General features: G+C 46.7%; 1 protein-coding gene across 1 annotated transcript; it reads left to right on the top strand.

Annotated features, from left to right (window-relative positions):
* The first annotated feature begins 1277 nt into the window (after positions 1–1277).
* Positions 1278–23228, top strand: DNASE1L3 (deoxyribonuclease 1 like 3). Its single transcript, XM_039242445.1, has 8 exons — positions 1278–1536; positions 8856–8944; positions 11977–12066; positions 12667–12779; positions 15569–15681; positions 18045–18202; positions 21614–21710; positions 21978–23228. Exons 1-8 carry the CDS (start codon positions 1396–1398, stop codon positions 22089–22091), a joined length of 915 nt encoding a protein of 304 aa, XP_039098376.1. The 5' UTR covers positions 1278–1395; the 3' UTR covers positions 22092–23228.
* Positions 23229–23730: the final 502 nt, after the last annotated feature.

Genomic DNA, 23730 nt, shown 5'->3' with positions numbered 1-23730 from the left:
CACATGTTACAAGCTCGTAAAATGTATGCATGTATATATTCCTTCTTAAAAGGCACAAAAAGCATGTCCCACACTTAATTCTAAATCTTCTTCCGGTTGGAACATGCCTTATTTGCCAGGGAAGGCAATCACCACCCTTTCCGCCAGAGATTCAAAGAGGCTTGTCATAGATGCCAGGGAGCTTCATCTCACCAGGGGCTCAGGAAACCATTATTTCCTTGCGTGTGCTATTTGGGGTTATCTCCTCAGCATGCCTGGGCGTGCTTGGTCAGAGATTTTGGCCAGGATGCTGGCTGGATGTATGTTAGTGATATACATGCGCCTTTCCCTGTGGCTACAGCCGCCCGCCCATCACTTCGAAAGGGGGTTTGTCCGGGGATTCCAATGCTGGCTTCCAATTTTTCCCATTACCCACCTTCTTCACAGAACAACTTTCCTTGCCAAAGTCTGCAAATCTCACCGGGGCTTACAACTTCATTGCACTTTGCATTTCAGATCTTCCTGTCTCTGTGCCCACATCTCTAAAACTCATTTTACTCGGGTTGAAATCCTACAGTTCTTACAAAGCCTTCCTTCCTTGGATCATACAGCTCTTGCAAACATTAAAGTAATATCGGGCTGAATCATGGATCTTTCTAGAGGCTTCAACTGGCTCTTCATCCTTAAAGTCCAAGCACATTTTTCTGACCCGTTCTAGCAGACTAGACATTGCTCTTCTTGGGAACGCACAGCTGGTATTTGGTGTATTAAACTGTATACAGTAAAACTGTCTTAAAACATTATGTAACTCAAACTAGACTTGACCTTAACAACGCCCATCAGGGTGATTAGAGAGTTGGAGCCTGGGTGTGTCCAGGGACAGCTGGCTGCCAAATCCCAGTGTGGACAGAAAGCCTGGCAGCATTTTCCTCTGACCCCTGCCTCACTGTCCCCTCACAGAAGGCTCCTGCACCCCAGCTGCCCTCTGGGGCAGATGGCTTCCAATCCAATTACTGAGACTTGATAAGACGGCTTGTCAATAATTGATAAGACTGCTTACCAGTTCTCAGGAAAAGGCACACGGCATGCCACCACAGGACTGATGACCAGATGTCACAGCTGGCTCCCGGTTGGGATATGAGTGACTTTGCAGAGGATGGTGCCTAAATTATGCAGGCTGATTTCCTTGCCAGAGTGACAGAGACAGGGGTTCCTCAAAGATTAGTCCCTTTTCTTCATTTCCTTGGGGAATGCAACCCATGGTCTTCAGTTCCTCAGGGAAGTGAAAGTAGCAACAAGGAATCCAGTAATTCCTGTTATCTGCAGGCTTTATAAGTCAGCTGAGCCTCAAGAGGTGGCCTAGTGCCTGCACGCCAGACACCGCTGTCCTCTCGCTGCGGCCAGAAGAGCACCAGGATGCCTCAGCCACGGACCTTCCTCCTGCTTCTCCTCCTTTCCATCAGCAGTGCCCTGGCCCTGAAGATCTGCTCCTTTAACGTGAGGTCCTTCGGGGAGGCCAAGAAGGCAAACAAGAATGCCATGGATGTCATCGTGAAGGTAAGACCCTCTCCTGTTGGACAGAACGCTGCACGCCCCTGTGCCCTCTCTGATCTGATGCTTTCAGACTTTAAGAGACTCAAGAGCTACTCCACTCAAGTTAGTTGCTGGGGTGAAGGTGGCAGCTGCCTTGGCATTTTGTCACAATAATGACAGCAGTAATCCCAGTAACCATATCACCTCTCTGGGCTTCATGTCATCATCTGAGCGTGAGGGTAATGACAGTCCCTCCTGTAGGGTGATTTTGGGGAATACTTGAGTTGGTAATTGTGAGGCTCCTAAAACAGCGTCTGGCTCACAGTTACTGAATGCCCTCGTCAGGCATTGCAGATACATGATTTTGTTTCATCACCCTTAAAAACGGGGATTTTTATCCCCATGAAGAGATGAACAACAAAAGGTGAAGTTACCTCATATAGGTGGTGGGTGGGTGGGTGGAGGGGAGCCGGGAGGCCAGCCCAGCCTGGTCTTTTAATCCATCAATGCAGCACAGATTATTTGCTAGCTCTTTTCTCTTTTCTTTTCTTTTTTCTTTTTCTTCCATTCCATTTTGTTTTTCTCTTCTTTTTCTTTCCTTCTTTCTTTCTTTCTTTCCTCCTTTCTTTCTTTCTTTCTTTCTTTCTTTCTTTCTTTCTTTCTTTCTTTCTTTCTTTCTTTCTTTCTTTCCTTCCTTCCTTCCTTCCTTCCTTCACACCTCTCTTCTCCACTGCCCACGCCATCAACTTTTCCCCACTACCAAGTCTTATCTTTCTCTCCACTTAGGTAAGACTTCCCTTGCACAGAGGCACCTGGGTGGCTCAGCTAGCTAAGCATCTATCTGACTTTGGCTCAGGTCATGATCTCATGGTTTGTGAGTTCGAGCCCTCTGTCAGGCTCTGCACTGAGCCTGGAGCCTGCTTTGGATTCTGTGCCTCCCTCTCTCTCTCTGCTCCTCCCCTGCTTGTGCTCTCTCTCTCTCTCTTTCAAAACTAAATAAAGAAATATTAAAACATATGTATATATTATATAATATATGTATTATATATATATAATTTTTTAAAGACGTCCCGTGGATAATATGACCAATGTCTGGAGATGCTGCTCACATTTCTCTAGAGTTCTCCAGTTGACTCTCTTTAACCTACAGGTTAATTTATTTTTGATGATGCTGGGAGCTGAAACCTTTCCCAGGACTCTGGGTCTTATCACCTCAGAAACCCCTGGGGGCACCATGGTATGGTGGGAACACCAGGAGCTCAGGGTTCAGATCCCACTTGGCAGCTGTGTGAGCAAGCTAGGGAATTCCCTTCGCCTCCCTGAGCCCCTGGGCCTTTCTAAAAGTGGGCCTTACACAACCTGAAGCAGCAGTTGGTGGAGAAAACTCAAGCTAGAGCTTGTGAGTGGGCAGGTGATGGCACGCGGAGCTGCCACGGTCGGTATTAATACACAAAGTGGATTAGAGCAAGGACTGGCACGCTCTGTTCTCACTTAGATGGTCCTCTCCCTGGTTGGCCCTGCCCTTTGGACAGCACCCAAGATCTTACAGAAATTGTTGTTTAGCCAGAATGGCCATGCCAGGCCGTGGGAGCTGAGACTCCCTGGCTCAGCAGGGAGCTCTGACATACAAGGGAACTATTTTCCCTGCTTCTTCACACAAGGGCCCAGGGAACCTGGGTTCCGACTGTGTTCCTGTTTCCTTCCTAACCTATTCTTTCCTGGCAATGCCATCAGGGTTTTAAGAGGCTATCTTTTATTCCGTGGTGATTCCGTTATTGGGGGCTTATACTCAGCACCTCCCCTGAGCGGCTGTGTCCTAGAGTGCTGACTGATGGACAGCCCATCACATCAACCCAAGCATGTGAGAAGTCTTTGTGAAGGACCCCTTGCCTTCCCCATTGTTACAAGACCATCCTGTAATCAGAGGCCATCCCCAAATACTTCCAGAGCCATTGAGAGCGCATACAATAAAACCCAAACCCAGGCATTCGGGACAGTAATATTTACAGGGGCTAATGTCTAAGCACCTACTATAGGCCAGGAATTTTATAATCTTTTTTTTTTAATGTTTATTCATTTAATTTTGAGAGGGAGAGAGAGAGAGCACAAGCAGGGGAGGGGCAGAGACAGAGGGAGACACAGAATCGGAAGCAGGCTCCAGGCTCTGAGCTGTCAGCACAGAGCCCAACATGGGGCTTGAACCCATGAACCATGAGATCATGACTTGAGCTGAAGTCAGATGCTTAACTGACTGAGCCACCCAGGCGGCCCCAGGAATTTTATATTCTTATTATGACATAGGTGGCATTGCCCGGACTTTGTAATTGAGAAGACAGAGACTCAGAAAGGAGAAGTGACTTACCCACATTCCATAGCTGTTAAGGGGAAAAGTGAGGATCGAGTCCATGTGACCCAACCATATTAGTGGAGGTGCCTTTTCCACTCTTCCATACTGGATATATCACTTCAGGGATGAGCCCAGCTTCATCACGCTGTTGTCATTATGACCTTCATCAGGGAGGTTAGAGAGTGAGGGAGGCCTGCCTTCTCCACCTTGGGTTTGCTGGCTGGCACCAGGGGCAGTTTTCCAGATGCCAAGCCCTGCCTGGGCAAGGCTGCTGCTGTCTGCTTCTTCAGTTTGTGTCCTTCAAGAGCAAAGTCTGTTCAGCCAACAAACACTGACTGAAGGTAGGCCACGTTCCAGATGCTATGAGGCACGCACTGGGGATAAGATGGTGGACGTGCGAGGCATGGTCTCCCACAGCACACGATAATTGATTCCGGGATTGCTTACTTATGCGGGGTCCTTAACATGCAGTATCAAGTTCGGCCTCACAACCCCGCTGGTTGCATTTTGCAGATCAGACAACTGGAATTCAGAGAGAAGTACATTGCCCCAGAGGACATGGAGCAAGTGAGCGAAAGAACAGGGCTAAGACCCAGGCCTAACTGACCCTCTCTGGCCCCAGAGTGTTCATACGAGTTCTCCAAAGTGTCCCTTCCCTTCTCCCCAAGCCCACTCACCACACCGTTCACTGGGGGCCCCTCACTATTGGCCATGCTCGGTCCCTACTCCCTCCCTTCTGTGAACAGCATCAGGAAAATCTTGAGTTTCAGGCGTGGAAGGGCCTTCTGGGAGCCCTCATCTTTGGAACCTCATTCTGAGGAGATGGAGTCAGGGGGGATCTATTTTTCTGGCCTGAAACTGGGGCAGAGAAAACACGTATCAGTGGTAGATTTGAAAACTGTGAGGAAAATGCTCACAACGTCACATGAGGTTAAAAAAAAAAACTCAAACCGTGTAATAAATATTGCCCCTGTTTGCTGAGCATCTTTTCTGTGCCGGAGACTGGACTGAATGTATTATTTCCATCATGTTCTTTAATCTCTATGGCAACCCCATAAGGAGAGTATTGTCCCAGTTTACAGATAAGGAATCTGGAGGCTCAGGGAATTTAAGTGACTTGCTCAAGCTCACACAGCTGGTGAGCGTTAGAGCAAAGATATGAATCCAAGCCCATTTGATTTGATGCCTATATTTTCAACTAATGGGCTAGTTATTCTGATGTCATTTTGTAAATATGTATAAGCATAGAAATCATGTGAGAAGTGTCTGAGTGGTGGGTTTACTGGTCATCAGGTGATTTTTTTTTATAGTCTTTTCTACATTTTCCAAATTTTCTACAATAAGCAACATTATTTTTATAATTAGAAAATTATAACAAAATTATTTTTTTAAGTTAATTTATTTTGAGAGAGAGGAGCAAAGAGAGGGAGAGAATCCCAAGCAGGCTCTGTGCTGTCAGTAAAGCCCGATGCGGGCTTGATCTCACGAACCTCAGGATCATGACCTGAGCCGAGATCAAGAGCTGGACACTTAACTGACTGAGTCTCCCAGGTGCCCCCAAAATTATTTTTTAAAGGACTGGCTAGGAAATTCCTTCTCATTTTTCTTACAATGCCATGAAGAAGATTTAAATACAGGAAGGTATTTGTGCTTTATAAACTTGGCCAACTGGTCCCAACATGACCCCCCCTCCCCTCCTTCCCTCTGCCCCTCCCTCCCCTCTGTGTTTCACTCATGCCAGATACTGTACCAGGAGCTGGGCATAATGTTGTGAGCAGAGCAAGGCCTAGCATATTGCCTGGCACACAGCTGGGCCCTAATAAAATTTTAGTGGATGGATAAACAAACGAATGAATAGATGGGTTCAGGGTGGGTGTATAGATGAGGGCCAGCTGGTTAGAGTTATGAGTTGCATCCCCGGGAAAATTCTGGTCATAAGATCTTGAGCCACTGTTCACGGCAGGGTCGAGTCCCGTCTATAGGCCATGTTCCCAGGGCTGCAGAGGAAACTGCCCAAGAGAAGGGGAAATCTGCTAGGGTAAGTGCTGGAGATGTGGGGCTCCAGAATGTTTGTTATTGAGGCAAAAGGGTTGTAAACAGGGAATCTAAAAGCTCAACCCTTCTGGGCACCTGGGTGGCTCAGTTGTTTGAGCCTCCAACTCTTGGTTTCAGCTCAGGTCATGATCCCAGGGTTGAGGGATCGGGCTCCAGGCTGGACATGGAGCCTGCTTGGGACATTCTCTCTGTCTCTGTTTCTCTGTCCCTCACCCCCAATGGAGCACACACTTGTGCCCTCCCTCTGTCTCTGTCTCCGAAAGAAAACAAAATGAAAAAATAAAAGCTCAACCCTTTGTTCAGGAAAGGGAGTCTGAACTCTGGTGCACTTTTACCCTGTGTGCATGGGTTACATTCACTTGTGCTCCTTGGTCTCTGAGGAGAAGCCCTCAGGGGGACATGGTGACTTCCTCAGCTGCTGAGCACAGTGGTCAGGCGGGGCTCTGCAGTAGATGATCCCAATATTCATATTCACACAGTGTTCAGATGACTTAACTGCACTGAGGCAGAGTCCTCAACTATACAACGGTGACAAGGGGACTTGCATCAAAGGGTTATGATAAAAATTTAATGAGTCGATGACAAGAGTTAACACTTATAAAGCCAGATGCCATGTGAGGCACTTTATGCAAGCCACAATTTATTTAACTTGTGTTAAATATTAGAATTTCATCTGTCACATCTTTTTTTTTTTTTTTTGAGAGAGAGGGAGAGAGAGGTTGAGAGAGAGAGAGAGAGAGATACAAGTGTGGGGCAGAGAGATGGAGGGTGGGGGTGGGCAGAGAGAGAGAATCCCAAGCTGGTTCCATGCTAAGTGTGCAGCAGCTCAATGTGTAGCCTGAAGCAGGGCTCAATCCCACGAACTGTGAGATCATGACCTGAGCTGAAATCAAGAGTCGGATTTCAGCTTAACTGACTGGGTCACCCAGGCGTCCTCATTTATCATATCTTAATAAATATTGGCCATCATCTCCTCTTGCGTAATTACTTCATCATCAAGCAATTTCTATTTAAAAAAAATACTTTAATTTTTTAAAATTAGAAAGGTATAGGGTGCCTGGGTGGCTCAGTCGGTTGGGCAGCTGACTTGGGCTCAGGTTATGATCTTACAGTTCATGGGTTTGAGCCTTGTGTTGGGCTCTGTGCTAACAGCTAGCTCAGAGCCTGGAGCCTGTTTTGGATTCTGTGTCTCCCTCTCTCTCTGACTCTCCCCTGCTCATGCTGTCTCTCTCTCTCAGAAATAAATTTAAAAAAAAAATTAAACTTTTTTTAAATTAAAAAAAGTTAAAAAAATAAAAAATAAAATTAGAAAGGTATAATTTTTTAAACTAAAACATTTTAATTTCTAACTTAATTTTATTAAGTTAAAATAGCTATTATGGACTATTTTGAACATATAGAAGCATATAAAGAAGACAAAATATCAGCTGTTCCCCTGTCCCTTGAAGATAAGAGCTATTGGCATTTAGGGCCTTTTATGGGGATTTTTCTACATGAAAATAAATACATAAAACTGCATCTCAGGGTGCCTGGGTGGCTCAGTCAGTTAAGCATCCAGCTTTGGCTCAGGTCATGATCTCACGGTTTATGGGTTCGAGCCCCATGTCAGGCTCTGTGCTGACAGCTCAGAGCCTGGAGCTGCTTCAGACTCTGTGTCTCCCTCTCTCTCTCTGCCCCTCCCCCATTCATTCTCTGTCTCTCAAAAATTAATAAATGTTAAAAAAAATTTTAAAGCTGTATCTGTTTTGCAGCATGGAGACTGCCCTATATATCATTAGTTTTGTATTCTGCTTTTATATTAGAAGTATTTCACATATTGTTAATCTTTTAAAACATGACTTTTAATGCTACATAATGTCGTAGGCCATGTTTGTGACATCTGTCATTTAATGCTTTTCTATTTGGGGATAGTTAGGTTGTTTCCAGTTTTTGGTTGTGCTATTGCAATGCATCTTCCTCTTTGATCTGAACAAGTAATAATAATAGCAATAATAATTTCGTGTGTGCCTCCCAATGGCTAGCACTGTTCTAAGTACCCATTTAATCCTCTAGCAACGCTATGAGGGAATAACTGTCATTCCAGTCTATAGATGAGGAAACTAGGGGAAGAGAAGTAGTAGATATTTCTTTATAATAGAAGACCTTCCTCAAAGTGGGAAAACTAGGCCAAAGGGTAAGTACATACTCCTTAACAGCATGGTGGGCTTTGTAGTCATGTGAACCCAAATTCAAATCCTGACCCTCCCATATATACTGGCTGTGTGACTTCAAACTTTTCACTCAAACACTCTGAGCCGGGTTTCCTCCTATGTTTAGTGAGCTAATAATCATAGTTCTCTCACAGCGTTGGTGAGGTTCACAGTAGGCTCACAACAAATGTTAGCCCTGGTAATTTTCGTTATGATAATTTTGTTGCCAGGTGAACTGGGATACCCATATTCATCCTGGCACCTCTTATTCACTAAGAGCTTAAGAATATTTGTTGTTATTATTATGCTGATTATTCAAGCAAAGCCAGGATACAGGACATGTGATCGTAGGCTCTGGATTCAGATTACCTGGATTTGCATTCTACCTTGGCCATTTTCTAGCTGAGTGACTTTGGATAGTTTACTTGGCTTTCCTGGAGCCCAGGCTCCTCATCTTTAAAATGGACATTAACCAAAAAGAAATAAACATCTACAATAAAGGGGAGGGGAGCCTGGGTGGCTCAGTCAATAGTGAGTTTGATCCTCATGTTGGGTGTAGAGATTACTTACAAATAAAATTTTTAATAAAATACGATAGACATAACAATACTACCTACCTGAGGAAGTTCTTCACTTATTTCAGTGATGACATTCATTACTTTAACAAAGCACCAGTCATATGCTTAAAACATAGTAAGTGCCCAATAAAAGATTTTATTATTTGTGGACATCTGGGGATTCTGTCTCTGCAGGTCATCAAACGCTGTGATATCATACTCCTGATGGAGATCAAGGACAGCAACAACATTATCTGTCCCATGCTGATGGAGAAACTAAATGGGTAAAGACGGGGCCCCTGGACCCTCTGCAGGCTCAAGGTCAAGTGCAAGGACACCTGAAAAGCCGCAGGAACCGAGCCAAGGGTGAAAGCTGGCACTCACCCTGACTACCAAGTCACATGGCCAACACTGCCTACACTTCTGAGTCCTTTAGCTGAAGTCTTGAAAACTGTCAACCAGCTAGTTTTAATATGATAAAGCAAAATAGAGGAAACAGATGAGGAGCAGGGACAGAGAGAGAAACGAAAGAGACAGAGGCTGAGCTGAGAACTACTGTTATAAAAAAAAGATTGAATGTAAATATGAAGTATGTATGCCCGCAGGCTGGAATACTATGTTGCCATTAAAAATCATGGTCACTACAGAATACGATAGAGCTGAATATTCCAGCATGGGAAGATGGCTGTAGTACACTGAAAGAAGCAGGTTGAGAACTGTAGGTAGAGCAGCTCATTTTGGTTATCACATTAGACTATACATGAATAAACGTGTGTTTGAGTTTGCCTGAGCCTAGAGGAAAGACTGGAAGGATCTTCCCCAAATCATTAATAGTGGTTACTTCTGGGCCAGGGGAGTGTGTTGTGATTGGAGGGCCATTGTGGAGGCGGTCAGCGAAGAAATGCAGAACATTTACGTTTTATTTTATATATTTCTTTAAAAAAAATTTTTTTTTACATTTATTTATTTTAGAGAGACAGAGTGCGAATGGGGGAGGGGCAGAGAGAGAAGGAGATACAGAATCGAAAGCAGGCATCAGGCTCTGAGCTGTCAGCACAGAGCCTGACTCGGGGCTCAAACCCACGAACCGTGAGATCATGACCTGAGCCGAAGTCAGATGCTTAACCGACTGAGCCACCCAGGCGCCCCTATACTTTATAATTAACAAAACTCACATCGTTTTTTTAAATAAATGAATGGTCAACCCTGCCTCATCAGGCCCGGGAGGAACAGTCTTGGACTCTCCTTCACAGAGAGGGCCTCTTGGGCTGATTCCACCTTTCTCTGGGCCTCAGATTCTCATCTGGAAATATGGAGTTGGGCTCAGCAGCTCTTTTCTTTCCAGATCTGATCTTTGATGATGGAAAAGAGAGTTTAGCTCAAGGGTTGGGCACCTAACACTCAAATCAGACCACTTTGTTTGTGTTTTGACTGCTATGACTTTGGGCAAGTTACTCCCCCTCTTTGTACCTCATTTTCCCTGTCTATAAAATGGGACCCATCTTCCTGGAATGTGGTGGTGATTAATTCCTGCATATGAGTGGTTGGGCTGTGCCTGGTCTGTAGCAGTGACCAGTAAGTGCTGGTGGTGTCTATTACTAGTAAAAGGAAGCAAGTCTTGATAGCAAATGATGGTCCCGAGGGTCACATGTAAAAGCTGCCATCGATACCCTAACTACATGCCAGGCATCCAGTTAGTTGATTTATGTGTGCTATTTTACTCACTCCCACAACAACTTTGTGGGGTAGGTACTATTACTGTTTCCCTTACACCTGAGGAAACTGAGGCACAGAGAGAAGGGACCTGCCTAAGTTCACCCAACCAGGAAATCGTGGAGCTGACCTTTGAACGTGGGCCATTTCTGACTCCAAAGCCGGTGCCCCATTCTGAACCTCCTGAGCCTTCCTTAGAGGGACTCTGGTCAGTTTTCAGAAGTTTAGGGGGGCAGGGGCCCTAGGGCCCTCCCCACAGCCAGCCCAGATTGAGTCTTTCCACCCCAACTGGTCTCAGTTGTCCCAGCCCCCTAGACTGTGTCACTGATTCCAAGCAAAGGCAAGCTAGTTCGTCCCCTTATCCCTCGGAAGCCAGGAGGGGCCTTCGTCACGTCACAGCTGAGTCATGGCAAGCAGTTCGCCAGCCCCAAATCTGGCAGACTAGATTCAGAACAAGGCCGGCTTTGCCAAACTGGAAGTCCAGTGGAATCCAATGCCCATACTCCTCAGGACAGATCTGCCTTAGAATATGTATATAGGGGCACCTGGATGTTCAGTTGGTGAAATATCTGACTCTTGGTTTCGGCTTAGGTCATGATCTCATGTTTCATGGGATCAAGCCCCAAGTGGGCTCTGCACTGACACGGAGGGGTCTGCTTAGGATCCTCTCTCTCTCTCTCTCTCTCTCTCTCTCTCTCTCTCTGTGTGTGTGTGTGTGTGTGTCTGTCTGTCTCAAAATAGATAAAATTAAAAAAATAAAAAAGAACATGTATTTAATGTCCTAGGAATTTCTGTAGGGCCTAAGTTGGGCCCTAAATACCCCTTCTGCTACTGAACCTGAGAATATGCTGTAGCTCAGACATGCCCTAGATCTTTTTGTGGGCAAATGGGTTAAACCGGGTCAGGCTCTGCCAGGGTGGAGTTATCAGCAGGTTTGGCAATTACAAGGAGTGTCAAGTTTCCCCGGAGTAAATGAAGGGTAGAGTTAATGGGACTTCACAACTGTATCTCCAGCCCCCAGAACATAAACAATAGCTGATTTGAAATCATAGTTCTAGGACTTATGAGAAAGTGCTTGGGAGGTTTCAGAGCAGGAGTGAATGTCCAATGAAAATGTTACTAGGAATTCTGCATATGATAAATGTTCCACAGTCATGTGTGGACAGGGTGACCTGATAAGGTTTACGCCACCAGGAAGTATGAGGTCATCCCCAGCCACGAGTCAGAGTGGGATACGGAGCAGGTTCTGGCCTGAAGCTTCTATGGTCTCAATAATGTCCCACAGGTGCAGGGCAAAGCATGTGGATTTGGCGTATCTAGGATCTGAGTTCAAATCCCAGCTCTGCACCTGCAAACTATAAAAAGTGAGTAACAATAGTACCCACCATCTAGGGGTAAGAGATAATGGCTGTCAAGATCCTGGGAGATGTCACATTCCCAGTCACTGATGGCCCTTTTTTATTAGACCCCAAGGTAATGAGGAAGAGTAGCCCTCCTCCATGACACCAGTGGTGATATGGATACAGAGTGAAGAGAGGGGAATGTTCAGTGGGGGAATATTTATTTTTTAAGATGCATAATATAAAATCGCTATGTTTTCTAGAAATTTAAGAAGAGGCATAATGTACAACTATGTGATTAGCTCTCGCCTTGGAAGAAACACGTATAAAGAGCAGTATGCCTTTCTGTACAGGTAAGTATAGTCTATGCTTCCTGGAATGTGGTTCACTTATAAATGATGACTGGGAATTGAATCAAAAGGCTTATCTTTTCTTCAAAACCAAATCTTGATCTCTAACCAGTTCTCAATATTGATCAAAATAATTTCTGTCAAATTGAATCTGAAGCAAAGTATTGCGTCTTCAAACTAAAGAGCACAAGCAGCTTCCAAACCCTTAATTTGTCGGCTGACTCAGTGGCTGCCTGGTCACAAGGGTCAGGAGTTCTTTATCCTCCCTCATCAAGTCCTGGCCCAGGGATGGAAACCTGAGTTGCCCAGCATGGCTGACTCTGAAACTTCATAGTCTCGTCTTCTTCCTACAGTAATTTGTTCTAAGTCTGAACATTAACTTTGGGTGCTCCAGATATGTGGTGCTGCTCAGATCTCCAGCTTTCAAAGGGCCCTGGCTATGGACAAGAGTGGATGGAGCCTTGTTCTCGGGTGAAAGATCCCTTGTAGGGCAAGAGCCTGCCTGGGGGGCTATTGAAACCACAGGTGCCCGCGTCTCTGCTTCTTGAATGAAGAAGACAACCGACTCAGCTGGAAGAGCTTCCTTTTTTTTTCTCCCCCTAGGGAAAAGCTAGTGTCTGTGAAGAAACGCTACCTCTACCATGACTATCAGGCTGGAGACACAGATGTATTTTCCAGGGAACCTTTCGTGGTCTGGTTCCAGTCACCCCACACCGGTGAGACTCACAGACCCCACTTATACATAATCTCCCTGTGATCCCGTGAATGGATAATAGCCCCAGATGTGAGCTGGGGTCCCAAGGTTTACGTAGCGCTGTTAGGGAGACATTAGACTTGAGATGGCCATTAAGAATGTCTAATGGGCATAGAGAAATCCAAACAATTGCACCCTGAACTCTAACAACTATACCTGTGTAAGCCACTAGCAAGTATTGATCGCTGATTAGTGCCAGGTTCCCGTAATCCTTGCCAACACCCCACAGGGTAAGACCTAGGGTTATCTCCACTTTACATTTGAAGAAGCTAAGGTTCAAACAGGTGGAGTCACTTGTCCAAGGTCACCCAGCAGCTCTTGACATGAATGAGCAGGGCTGTAACTCAAACCACTATCTTGGGGGTCCATACTCTTAACCACAGTACATCTCTAAATGGAAAGTCAAGAATTAATTTGATTTGCAGTTTGGAGCCTTATAGAATCCAACATTTTTTAAAGTACCTACTACATGCCAGGGTCTGTTCCAGGTGCTGGCCGAGATGGACAGAGCCCCTGCCCTAGTGAAGTTATGTTATAGTAGGCAAGACAGATGATGACCAAATAAATATATGCAGAGCTGCGAGTATGTACCTCCATACTTATGCTACACAAATATAAACATCCCAAACTATGAAGTTAACTATTCCTGCCCTGGTTAATTAGTACTTCATGAAAACAAACATGGAAGAAAGGTGGATGAAATTTCCAGTAGAAGAAGAAAAAGAGGTGGGGGCTATTTAGGGCAGAAACGCAAGTCAGAGAGCATGTGTAATAGTCCCCTTTGTCATGCATGCAATTCACACTTGGCTGGGCAGGGCAGTGTTTGGAGAGCACCCCACCCCCTGCCCCCAAGTGATTATTTCTTCTCAAAGAGAGTCTTCAGCTACACACAGCTAAACATTGCTAAACAAACCTGTCTGTCCTGGGCTTCCACATTTTCACCCTTCTCCCTCCCTCCTCCCCTAGGATAGTACTTCAGCCATGCCCTGTTTAGAGTTTTTTTTAAGTTTATTTATTTTGAGACAGAGAGAGTAACTGGAGGGCATGGAAGGTGGAGGCAGAGAGACCTAGAAACAGAATCCTAAGCAGGCTCTGCTCTGTGCTGTCAGCGCAGAGCCCAATGCAGGGCTTGAGCTCACAAACCATAAGATTATGGCCTGAGCTGAGACCAAGAGTTGGTTGCTTAACTGACTGAGCCAACCAGGCACCCTACCCCACCCCGTTTGGAATTGTCTATCTTGTACAAGGAAACATCATTATGTCCCCTCTATTTGAGATTAAAGATAGAGATAACCATTCATCTATCTATTTCCCCCTTTATTCATTTACTCATTCATTCATTCATGTATTCAATCAACAAACATTTTTGAGCACCTCCCCTGTGCCAGGTGCCATGCTAGATGCTGGAGCCAACAGGGTGAGCAAGACAGAACTCAGGTTCCAGTGGGCCAAACCAAGGAGCAGAGCAAGTAATTTCAGAACATGAAGGAAATAAAAGCAGTGTGCATTCTATAGTGGGGTGAGGGACCCACTGTAGGTGACATTGGGCTGTGACCTGAAGAAGCCAGTTACAGAAGACTGGGGGAAGGGCCCTTCTGAGGAGAGGTCCCAGTAAGCACACCCAAGCTCAGAGGCAGGAAGGGGTTGGTGTGTTCTACGGCCATACCACCCTGAACGCGCCCGATCTCGTCTGATCTTGGAAGCTAAGCAGGGTCGGGCCTGGTTAGTACTTGGATGGGAGGGAGGGGTTGGTGTGTTCCGGGGAGCCAAAGAGAGGATGGGGGTAGAGTGGAGGCCTGAGAAGAGTGGGAAATAAGGCTGGTGGGTAAGGGCAGGGTCCTGGAGACAGGCTGCCGGCTCTGAGTCCTGACTCCCCACTGTGTGCCCTGAGCAGTGATCCCCAACAGCCCCCAGTTCCTGAGCAGGCATGGGGACCCCGGCACAGAACGAGGAGAGCCCGGGGAAGAGGTGTTCAGAGCACACCAGCTCCATTGGCACGTGGGCGAGGCTCGTTCCGAGGCTCTCTCTGTCCCTCCTGGTCGGGGGAGGTTTTCAGATATTTCACGAAAAGCGGCTTTATTTTTTAAATAATGTTTAGGGCTTCTTTTTCCAGATTACAAAAGAGGCATAAACTGATGAGCCTCCATTTTTTTTAATTAGAAAAAGCTTTTTTCTTTAGGACAAAAGCCAAACAGGGTTGGCTTATTATTTTTTTTAAAGTAGAGACTATAATTTTTCAAAAAATGAGAAAATAAAAACACCCACAATGCCAGCAAGCAGTACCGTCTACCAGCTTTCTCTTAGCCCTGCAGGTGAGTGGGCGAAAAGAGGCTTTTGTGTACTGAAAATGCTGGCCTAGGGGCGCCTGGGTGGCTCAGCTGGTTGAGCATCCAACTTCGGCTCAGGTCATGATCTCACGGTTTGTGGGTTCAAGCCTCGCGTCGGGCTCTGTGCTGACAGCTAGCTCAGAGCCTGGAGCCTGCTTCATGTTCTGTGTCTCCCTCTCTCTCTGACCCTCCTCTGCTCACACTGTCTCTCTCTCTCTCTCTCTCTCAGAAATAAATTAAAAAAAAAAAACATGAAAATGCTGGCCTAATGGTCCCAAGAACAGTCACATCTCAGCCACCGGCTGGACGCTCTAGAAATGAGGGGACCCAGACCATGCAGGCTGAGCCTTCTAGGGGGACAGTCTGTTTCCCTTCAGCAGTGTTCAGGGAAGTATGTGACCTCTGCCTCTTTCCTATTCCTCAGCTGTCAAGGACTTCGTGATTGTCCCCCTGCACACCACCCCTGAGACATCCGTTAAAGAAATTGATGAGCTGGCTGATGTCTATGTGGATGTGAAACGCCGTTGGAAGGCGGAGGTGATGACCCTCTGTGTCTGTTGAATTCCCATCTAGCAGAGGCAGAATGTGATTCTAGAGAGAGATGAGTGACAACCCAGGAGGGCTTTGGGGAAGGGAGAGGGAAGGAACTGTGCAGACCCCCACCATGTTAGAGCCTTTCACTGCAAGTGACAGACTCTCAAATTGGTTCTTGAAAAGGAAGAGCAATTTATTGGTTTATGTGACTAAAGTGTCCAGGAGTAGTTCAGGTAGAGCTGGATCCAGGGCTCAGACAAGGTAATCAGGGCTTGGCTTCCCTGTGTCTTTCTGTCTCTTTGCCTTCCTTTCCTCTGGGTGGGCTCTACCCTTGGGAAGGCAAGATGACCACCAGCAGCTTCACTGGCAAATTTTCTGTCTCACAATGCAACAACTGTCCCAGGATTGGGTCCCATTGGCCCTGATTGGGTCACTCATGCATCCCTGAACCAACCACGGTGTTCAGGTGGCTAAGAAGCTCTGATTCGTTAAATCAGTGTGAGCTTCAGCCCAACCTCACAGACTGAGGTGAAGGAGGAGAGTGGTTCCCCAATCTCACAGAAAGGGAATACATCCACCATCCTTCGCGACCTCGATTGTTTCCTCATCTGGAAAACAGGGATGTCCCCCGCTGTGACTGTGAGGGTCTCTGAAAGCTCTTGGCAAACTGGAAGTGTTCATTCCTCTTTCCTCCCTTTGGGATGTGACTCCAGTGATCGCCCCTTCCTACTCCTCAGTTCCACTCTTCAAAGTGCAAAATGAGTCAAGGAAAGTGACACAGAGCTAGGACACAGAGAGCACCAGGCGTGTAATTCGTTGCTTATTTGTAAACAGGCAAGAGAGAGACTCGTTCTTTCCTAAAACTTTGAATCCATTCACTCACACAACAAGAATTTATGGGGCATCCGTTACAGGTCAGGCACTAGGGAGGCCTCAGGGCACAGGAGTGAACAAGAGGGCAGTCTTGTGGGGAGGGTCCTTCAAGTGAGACAGATCAGGATTTAATTCCTGACTTTGCCACTTGAGCCAATACGTTGATTGGCCTAGAGCTGGTCGCTTTATCCCTCTATCCTGTTTCCCTTCCACCTTCTAGTGTTTATTGTGAGATTTGATTTAAACTCTATGAAACACTTCACGCTTGGCCTTGACTGCATGCTCAGTAAATCGTGTCTATAACAATAGGAGCTGGTGGTCACTCAGATTAAGGATGACATTCCGTCCTCGAGCGCGCCCATCAATCTCAGGGAAAAAACCATGATCTCTGGGGTCAAAATAAAATGTTTTTGAAGAAAACTCTAAAGTCAGCAACTGCCCCAAACAACAGCACCAACAAGGAAATCTGACACTTCCTCCGGATTGAGGAATATTAAAATTCTGTTCCAAGCGCCCTGAAGGGAAAAACACTTCTAAGACAGGAGGTTCTGCTGATGGCCGCAGGGCAAAGGTGGACAACTCACTGTCACCTCCTTCCTGTCAGGCTCTTCCTACTTCCTCAGTAGACAGAATTTCCACAGGAACGAGTTCGAGCTCCCAGTGTCCAAACAATAGAAGAGAAAGCATGGGGCCAAAGCTGTCAGATAAACCACCCGAATTCATTTTTCCTGCTTGGAAACAAAAAGCGTTGATTCATAGATATGCTTATCCTCTACGGTAGTTTGGGCCAGAAAGGTCTGAGGGAATGAATGAGCTGGATTCTTTTACCCCCACCCAAGTCCGCATGCCGGATTACAGGGACGCAGTGACTAAGAACGGGAGGGAACGGCCAGAGCAGACAACCTCCTTCATAGCGAGAACACCTTCCCTTGTACATTCTCACCTGTCAAATACTCATCAAAACTGTGACTCAGTTTTAAACTTTAAAAACCAAAAAGAAAGAAAGAAAGAAAGAAAGAAAGAAAGAAAGAAAGAAAGAAAGACCCTGTATTACTTTGCCAGTGCTGCCAAAGACTGGGTGACTTAAACAACAGAAGTGTATACACAGCTCTAGAAGCTTGTATGTCCAAGGTCAAGGTGCCAAGAGGCTGGTTTCTCCTGAAGCTTTTGCCCTTGGTCTTCCTTCTGTGTCTCTTTGTGTCTCAATCTCTTATGAGGACACCTGCCGCATTGGATTGGGGCCACCCATGTAACCTTATTTTACCTTAGTCACCTCTGTCAAGGCCCTCTCTCCACATACAGCCACATTTTAAGGTACTGTGTTAGTTAGGACTTCAGTATATGAATTTGTGGGAGTGGGGGGAGAGCACAATTTTGCTCATAACAGAACCCATTGTTTACTGAGCATGGGAGGGGGGCCATTGCTAGAAGGTCTGAGCAAAAGCATCGACAATAAAACATACATGGTGATGGCTCCAAACAATGTCTTTCAGAATTTCATTTTCATGGGTGACTTCAACGCTGGCTGTAGCTATGTCCCCAAGAAGGCCTGGAAGAACATCCGCTTGAGGACGGACCTCGGGTTTGTTTGGCTAATAGGGGACCAAGAGGACACCACAGTCAAGAAGAGCACCAGCTGTGCATATGACAGGTAGGACGCACCTGCCTGGGTGCAGCGGCCTCAGGAAAGGCGCCTGTTCTGGGCAGAGGAAGAACCTGGCTTATCAATTAGACTTCAGGCCTGGCCACTGGGTACTTGTGCAGTGTGCAACCTGCATGGCCGTGTCTGGGAGCCCTGAGCATTGTAGCTTAACTGTGGCTAGTGCAGGCTTTGGTGTCAGACAGGTCTGGGTTCAAATCCTGCCCCTACCACTTTATATGTCTGTGTGTATATCGGTGTCTTTGCTTCCTCACCTGTAAAATGGAGATTGTAGTCATGCCTCATTCATGGAGCCACGAAGATTAGATGAAGTAGTATATGTCTTCTCACACGATGCCTGGCATATGGGAAGCATTCCCAACGTTCACTGGCTGTTAATTATTTCATCACAAAGACATACCACAATGTAGTCACTCAAATCCCCTATCACTGACCAAGAGTTTCCTAGTAGAAGCATTGCTGAAGTGGACATTGTACACATGCACTTTGTGCATTTATTTATGAGTTCCCCAGGATAAAACTAAAAATGAGACCAGTTAGTGAAAGGTGAAAGGGTATTTACTTGTTTTTGAGAGAGAGAGAGAGGGCACCAAGGAGAGAGAGAGAGGGAGAGAGAGAAGCAGGCTCACCTAGAGCAGAGCTCGTGCTCCCCTGGACCAGGGCTCAAACTCATAAACTGTGAGATCATGACCTGAGTCGAAGTCAGAGGCTTAACCAACTGAGCCACCCAGGCGTCCAGGGTATTTACTCTTTTAAAACTTTTGTTACAAGGGCACCTGGGCAGCTCAGTCAGTTAAGCCTCTGACTTCGGCTCAGGTCATGATCTCACAGGTTCATGGGGTCAGGTCACGATCTCACGGTAGATGGGTTCAAGCCACACATTGGGCTCTGTGCTAACACCTCAGAGTCTGGAGCCTGCTTCCAATTCTGTCTCTGTCTTTCTCTGCCCCTCCTCTGCTTGTGCTCTGTCTCTCAAAAATAAATAAAATGTTAAAAAAGAAATAAAATACTTTTGCTACATATTCCTAAATGCAAACACATACCTTTAAATAATAGCATTCTCGGGGCACCCAGTTGGCTCAGTCAGTAGAGCAAGTAGAGCTCTTGATCCCAGGGTGCAAGTTCAAGCCCCACATGGGGTGTAGAGATTGCATTAAAAAAAAAAAAAGGTAAATGATAACATTCTCTCTCGTATTTGTGAAGTCTCCCCGGGGAATTCAATCAGCTCTCACTTTTGTTTCTTAAACTGGGAGGTGGGGGAAGCACTTGAATCATGTGCGTGTTCACAGTCTTCCCATCCACAGCAGAGGCCGCAGGCAGGGACCCTGCGGTGGCCGCAGTTCCCAGAGCTCAGCTGGCCTCCGAGGGAGCATCACCCGGCTTCTGCCAGAAGACAGCTGTTCTCACTTCTCTAGTTTTGAGGTCTGGCTTTCATTTCCATCCCATGACCTCCATTGTTCCTCTTGGAGCTTTTAGGCTGGTGTGTCCTTTGCGGAAGTCACTGCCCCAGCGCTCAAGAGTGGAAACAGCTCTAGCGCTGGGGAAAGCGGAATCAAGGAGGGTCACAGGAGGCTGAGCTCGCGGGTGCCTGCCTCCGCTCTCTCACTTGGACGGCTTGCCTGCAAGGCTGGCTCGAGTCGGCCACTCACCCACCAGCCCGTTCCCCCACCTGCCTACTCACATGTGCCAGTTGTGTGCTGACCGTGGGCAAGTCAAGTCCCTTCTGCGTCCCCTAGCCAACAAGAGGGAGGTGATTGAAAATAATGAAGCAGAAGCACAGTGAATCACAGGGACAGATCACCACAAAAGATTGAGTGGGGCAAAAGGTTTAAAAAAGGTGTTTACCGAAAGAACCTCAGCTTTACACATGTATCTGCCAAAGCATGGCAGGATCACATGTGATTTTTTAAAATTTCTCATTTTGCTGCTCTGAATTTTCTATGTTTTCTGTACCAGAATATATATTTTAGGGTTTTTTAAATGGCATGTAAATTTCTAACAAGAGGAGTAAAGTGAAATGGTCTCAATTCCTGTCTTTGTTCTTTTTTAAAATTTTTTTAATGTTTTATTTATTTCTGAGAGAGAGAGAGAAAGAGAGAGAGAGAGAGAGAGAGAGCGTGAGCAGGGGAGGGTCAGAGAGAAAGGGAGACACAGAATCTGAAACAGGCTCCAGGCTCTGAGCTGGCTGTCAGCACAGAGCCTGATGCGGGGCTCGAACCCACGAACCATGAGATCATGACCTGAGCCGAAGTCAGATGCTTAACCGACTGAGCCACCCAGGTGTCCCTGTTCCAGTCTTTGTTCTGTGTCCCAGTATTTATCGAACACTTCCCATGATCTGTGCTCTGCTGGACACAAAAGGTGTCAAGAGCTGGCCAGTGCGTGGACACATTGAGGGAGACCTCAATGACCAGCTGACCTGTCCACACATGTATGCAGAAGTCAGAAATGGGGGGGGTCTTCACAAGGTTGCTCTCTACCCTGTGGGTCTGAAGGATGGCTTTAAGAAATCTCCAACCAAAGCTGAAGACTTTACTTGTGGATTGAGTTCAAAGGTAACCCTCGTGGCATTGGTAGCAAACACAGGAAACCAAATCAGCATGCTGGTCGGAATCAGGGAAAGTTTGGTGCAGAGGCATGAATTGGCAGTTTGACTCACCTTGTCCCTGTTCAGTCAGTCGGTTGGGGCCACACAGACCTCAACTACACCACTCCACCTGGGATACGTTGGAGTCCACGCTTCCCAAACTCGCTTAAGCTACCGTATTCCTAGTGTTTGCTATCGCTGCAAAGCAACTGTACTATGGCTTTTGTCTGTATTTGTCTTTAAATGCATTCCTTTCTTATGAAATAAATCATCATGAAATTTCATGCTAAGGTAAAAAACAACATCCTTTGTCGTAAGTTGAAAATGGCTAAAAATAAGCCCCGTGAAAACCAAACGATGTTAAATTCTACCTTAATTCTCTTGCTTGCAGAATGCTTGCTGATTCCAGCCTTTTCTGTCTTGGTCCAAATGGGAACTTTGGGGCTTATTAAAGATAAGCCAGTACCTTTCTCTATAACTGAATGAAGAAGAGTGAAAAATAACCACGAAGGAAAAAATATTCCCAGTAAGCAAGTCATTGGTACACGGTGCGGTGCCCGCGTATCACATAAGATCTTCTCCTCCACCCTCAGGGCTACCTGCACACAGGGACACTCTGTTTTGGTGCCCACAGGGCCCTGGCAGAGGCTGATCCCGTATCCCAGTCTTAGGCACTGTCCTAAAGGTCTGGATTTTGAACATCAGAAGAAAGGGCCAGGGTGCTCAGTTCATTCCAGATGTCAAGCAGGAAATATGGTTTGTCTCGGAAATCAACAAGGTGGATTAATGTGCCTGTCCTCCCTCCCCGTCTCCAGGATCGTGCTTCGAGGACAAGACATTGTCAACTCTGTTGTTCGCAAATCAAACAGCACCTTTGACTTCCAGAAAGCTTATGGGTTGACGGAAGAGGAGGTACGGCTGCCGTCATGTCTTCCTGTGCCACTGTCCTGGGAAGATGGGTTGGTGTCACCCTTTGAGGCTGGAGTCTCAAAGTCCATGATTCTGTGACTTGAGGACCTGCCTCAGTTTCTGACTGAGCTGGTGCAGGGATGATGTCACCACTGTGTGTTCTGTGGGGTGACTTTAGCCCCTTTGTCTTCCCACGCTGAGCCTGAATTTGTTCAGCACTAAAGTGAGAGTCGACTCATCCCCAAATGCATCTCCTTTTTCCCTTTACAGGCCTTGGATGTCAGCGACCACTTTCCAGTTGAATTTAAACTACAGTTTTCAAGGGCCTTCACCAACAGCAAAAAATCTCTCTCTCCAAGGAAGAAAAAGACCCGTCCCTCCTAGATACAGCAGTGCCACTATATTAACCATTTCTTGCCTCTAAAGAAAACAGCTCTAATGGGTATGAACTGCTGCTTGCACTCAGGAAACAAGACTGGTCCAACTGCTTTCATTTTTCAACTTGAATTTAATCTGACTTGAGTCAAATTGGGAGGGCAGTCTTCTCTTACCTTCTTGTGCTCATCCCTCCCCGACTTCCCTAAAAGGAAACTGGGGGCCTTTGTAGTTCAAAAGGATAGGCTTCACATCCCGAGCCAGGACCCCAATCAGCGTCAGTGCCTCTGCTCAGCCCTGTCCTGAAAGAGGCTGCAGGGGGAGGAGCATGTCAGTTTTCAGTCTTCACAAAGGGACCCTACGCCACGGGAAATGACCAGAGAGGCCACGGCCCCAACCACACCCTATGATTTGGGCAATTATCTGTTTGAGGAACCTGTCCCCTCCTGTCCAAGGTCAGGATGGTGATCACATCTCACAGGGATGAAGAATGAAGGCCATCCCACCTGGCCTCCCTGCCTCCAAATTATCCTCCGACTGAGCCAGCCCAGTAACTGCCAGTGCCATCCTTTGAAATTCGATTCTGACCACAGCCCACTAGCATGTCCCACTCCCGCTTCCATATCCTGGGGGGGCTCAACCCACCATCTGGAGAGAGCTCCAGAGTTTTCGGATGCCCACGAGGGTCTGTATTTTCTGGCGTAACATGTCAGCCTCACCTCCATCCCACCTTGCTCTGTGTGCGCAGCATGACCGCCCCTCCGCTGCGCGGCCCCAAGCCTCCCTCCTCCTGGGCTTCCAGAAGGCCAGCTGGCTGGCAGAGGCTCAGGATTTTGTTATCATCCTGCAACCGAAGAGTTACGGAGGACTCCTGCCCGCACCATGTTACCTGTATCCATGGCGACCATTGTTGCTTGTTTTACTTTGCTTTCCTGTGCATTGCTTTTGTTCAAGTGGTACCTGAACGTGGCTAAATATGCCAGCAGTACTGAAGAATAAGTGGAGGCAAGAAATGCTGCCCTGCCCACCCACTCTTTTCCTGCCTCAGAAGCAACCCCCTCTTACCAGTTTATGCTCCCTCCCAAGAGAATCTGTGCATAAATAAGCACCACATGTAACCTGGAAATATAGAGTGTATTGTGCATGGTTCTGCTTCTTGCTGATTTTCCTTAATATATCGGAGACCATGTGACTTTTGATATTAGAAAAAGAGACCATAAGGCTGAGTTTTGAAATGTGGTTTCATCTGACCGAAGGAATTAAATCAGAAGGGTCCTGCTTATATGGGAAAACCATTTTGCCCCAAATATCCAATTAACCTCAGAGCTTCCATTGAAACTGGGGGGGAGGGGAGGTGGTAAGGTTGTAAAGCTTCTGTCACCTCTTGTGAGCAGGGTTCACTGTCCTGGGAAAACTTCCAGTTTCCGAGGTCCAAAACGGTCAAGCAAGCAGTTCTCATATGAGGCTATTCTGGAGGAGAGGCTGATCCTTTCGTCCCAGGGGCCAGCGGCATGGCTGGGACAGGAGCCCTGTGGTCGGTGGGGGAGGCAGGGGAAGGTGGGCCACACAGGCACTAAGTGAGCCTGTCCACTGCTCTGGCTGGTCTTTGCCACCCTGTGGGCTCCTTGGTGACAGGCCATCCCTCTGT

This window comes from Hyaena hyaena, unplaced genomic scaffold, assembly GCF_003009895.1.
Source record: "Hyaena hyaena isolate Hyena2069 unplaced genomic scaffold, ASM300989v1 scaffold_212, whole genome shotgun sequence".
Classification (NCBI taxonomy): domain Eukaryota; kingdom Metazoa; phylum Chordata; class Mammalia; order Carnivora; family Hyaenidae; genus Hyaena; species Hyaena hyaena.
The sequence above is the reverse complement of the archived record's forward strand: the minus strand, read 5'-3'. Positions and strand labels throughout refer to the sequence as shown.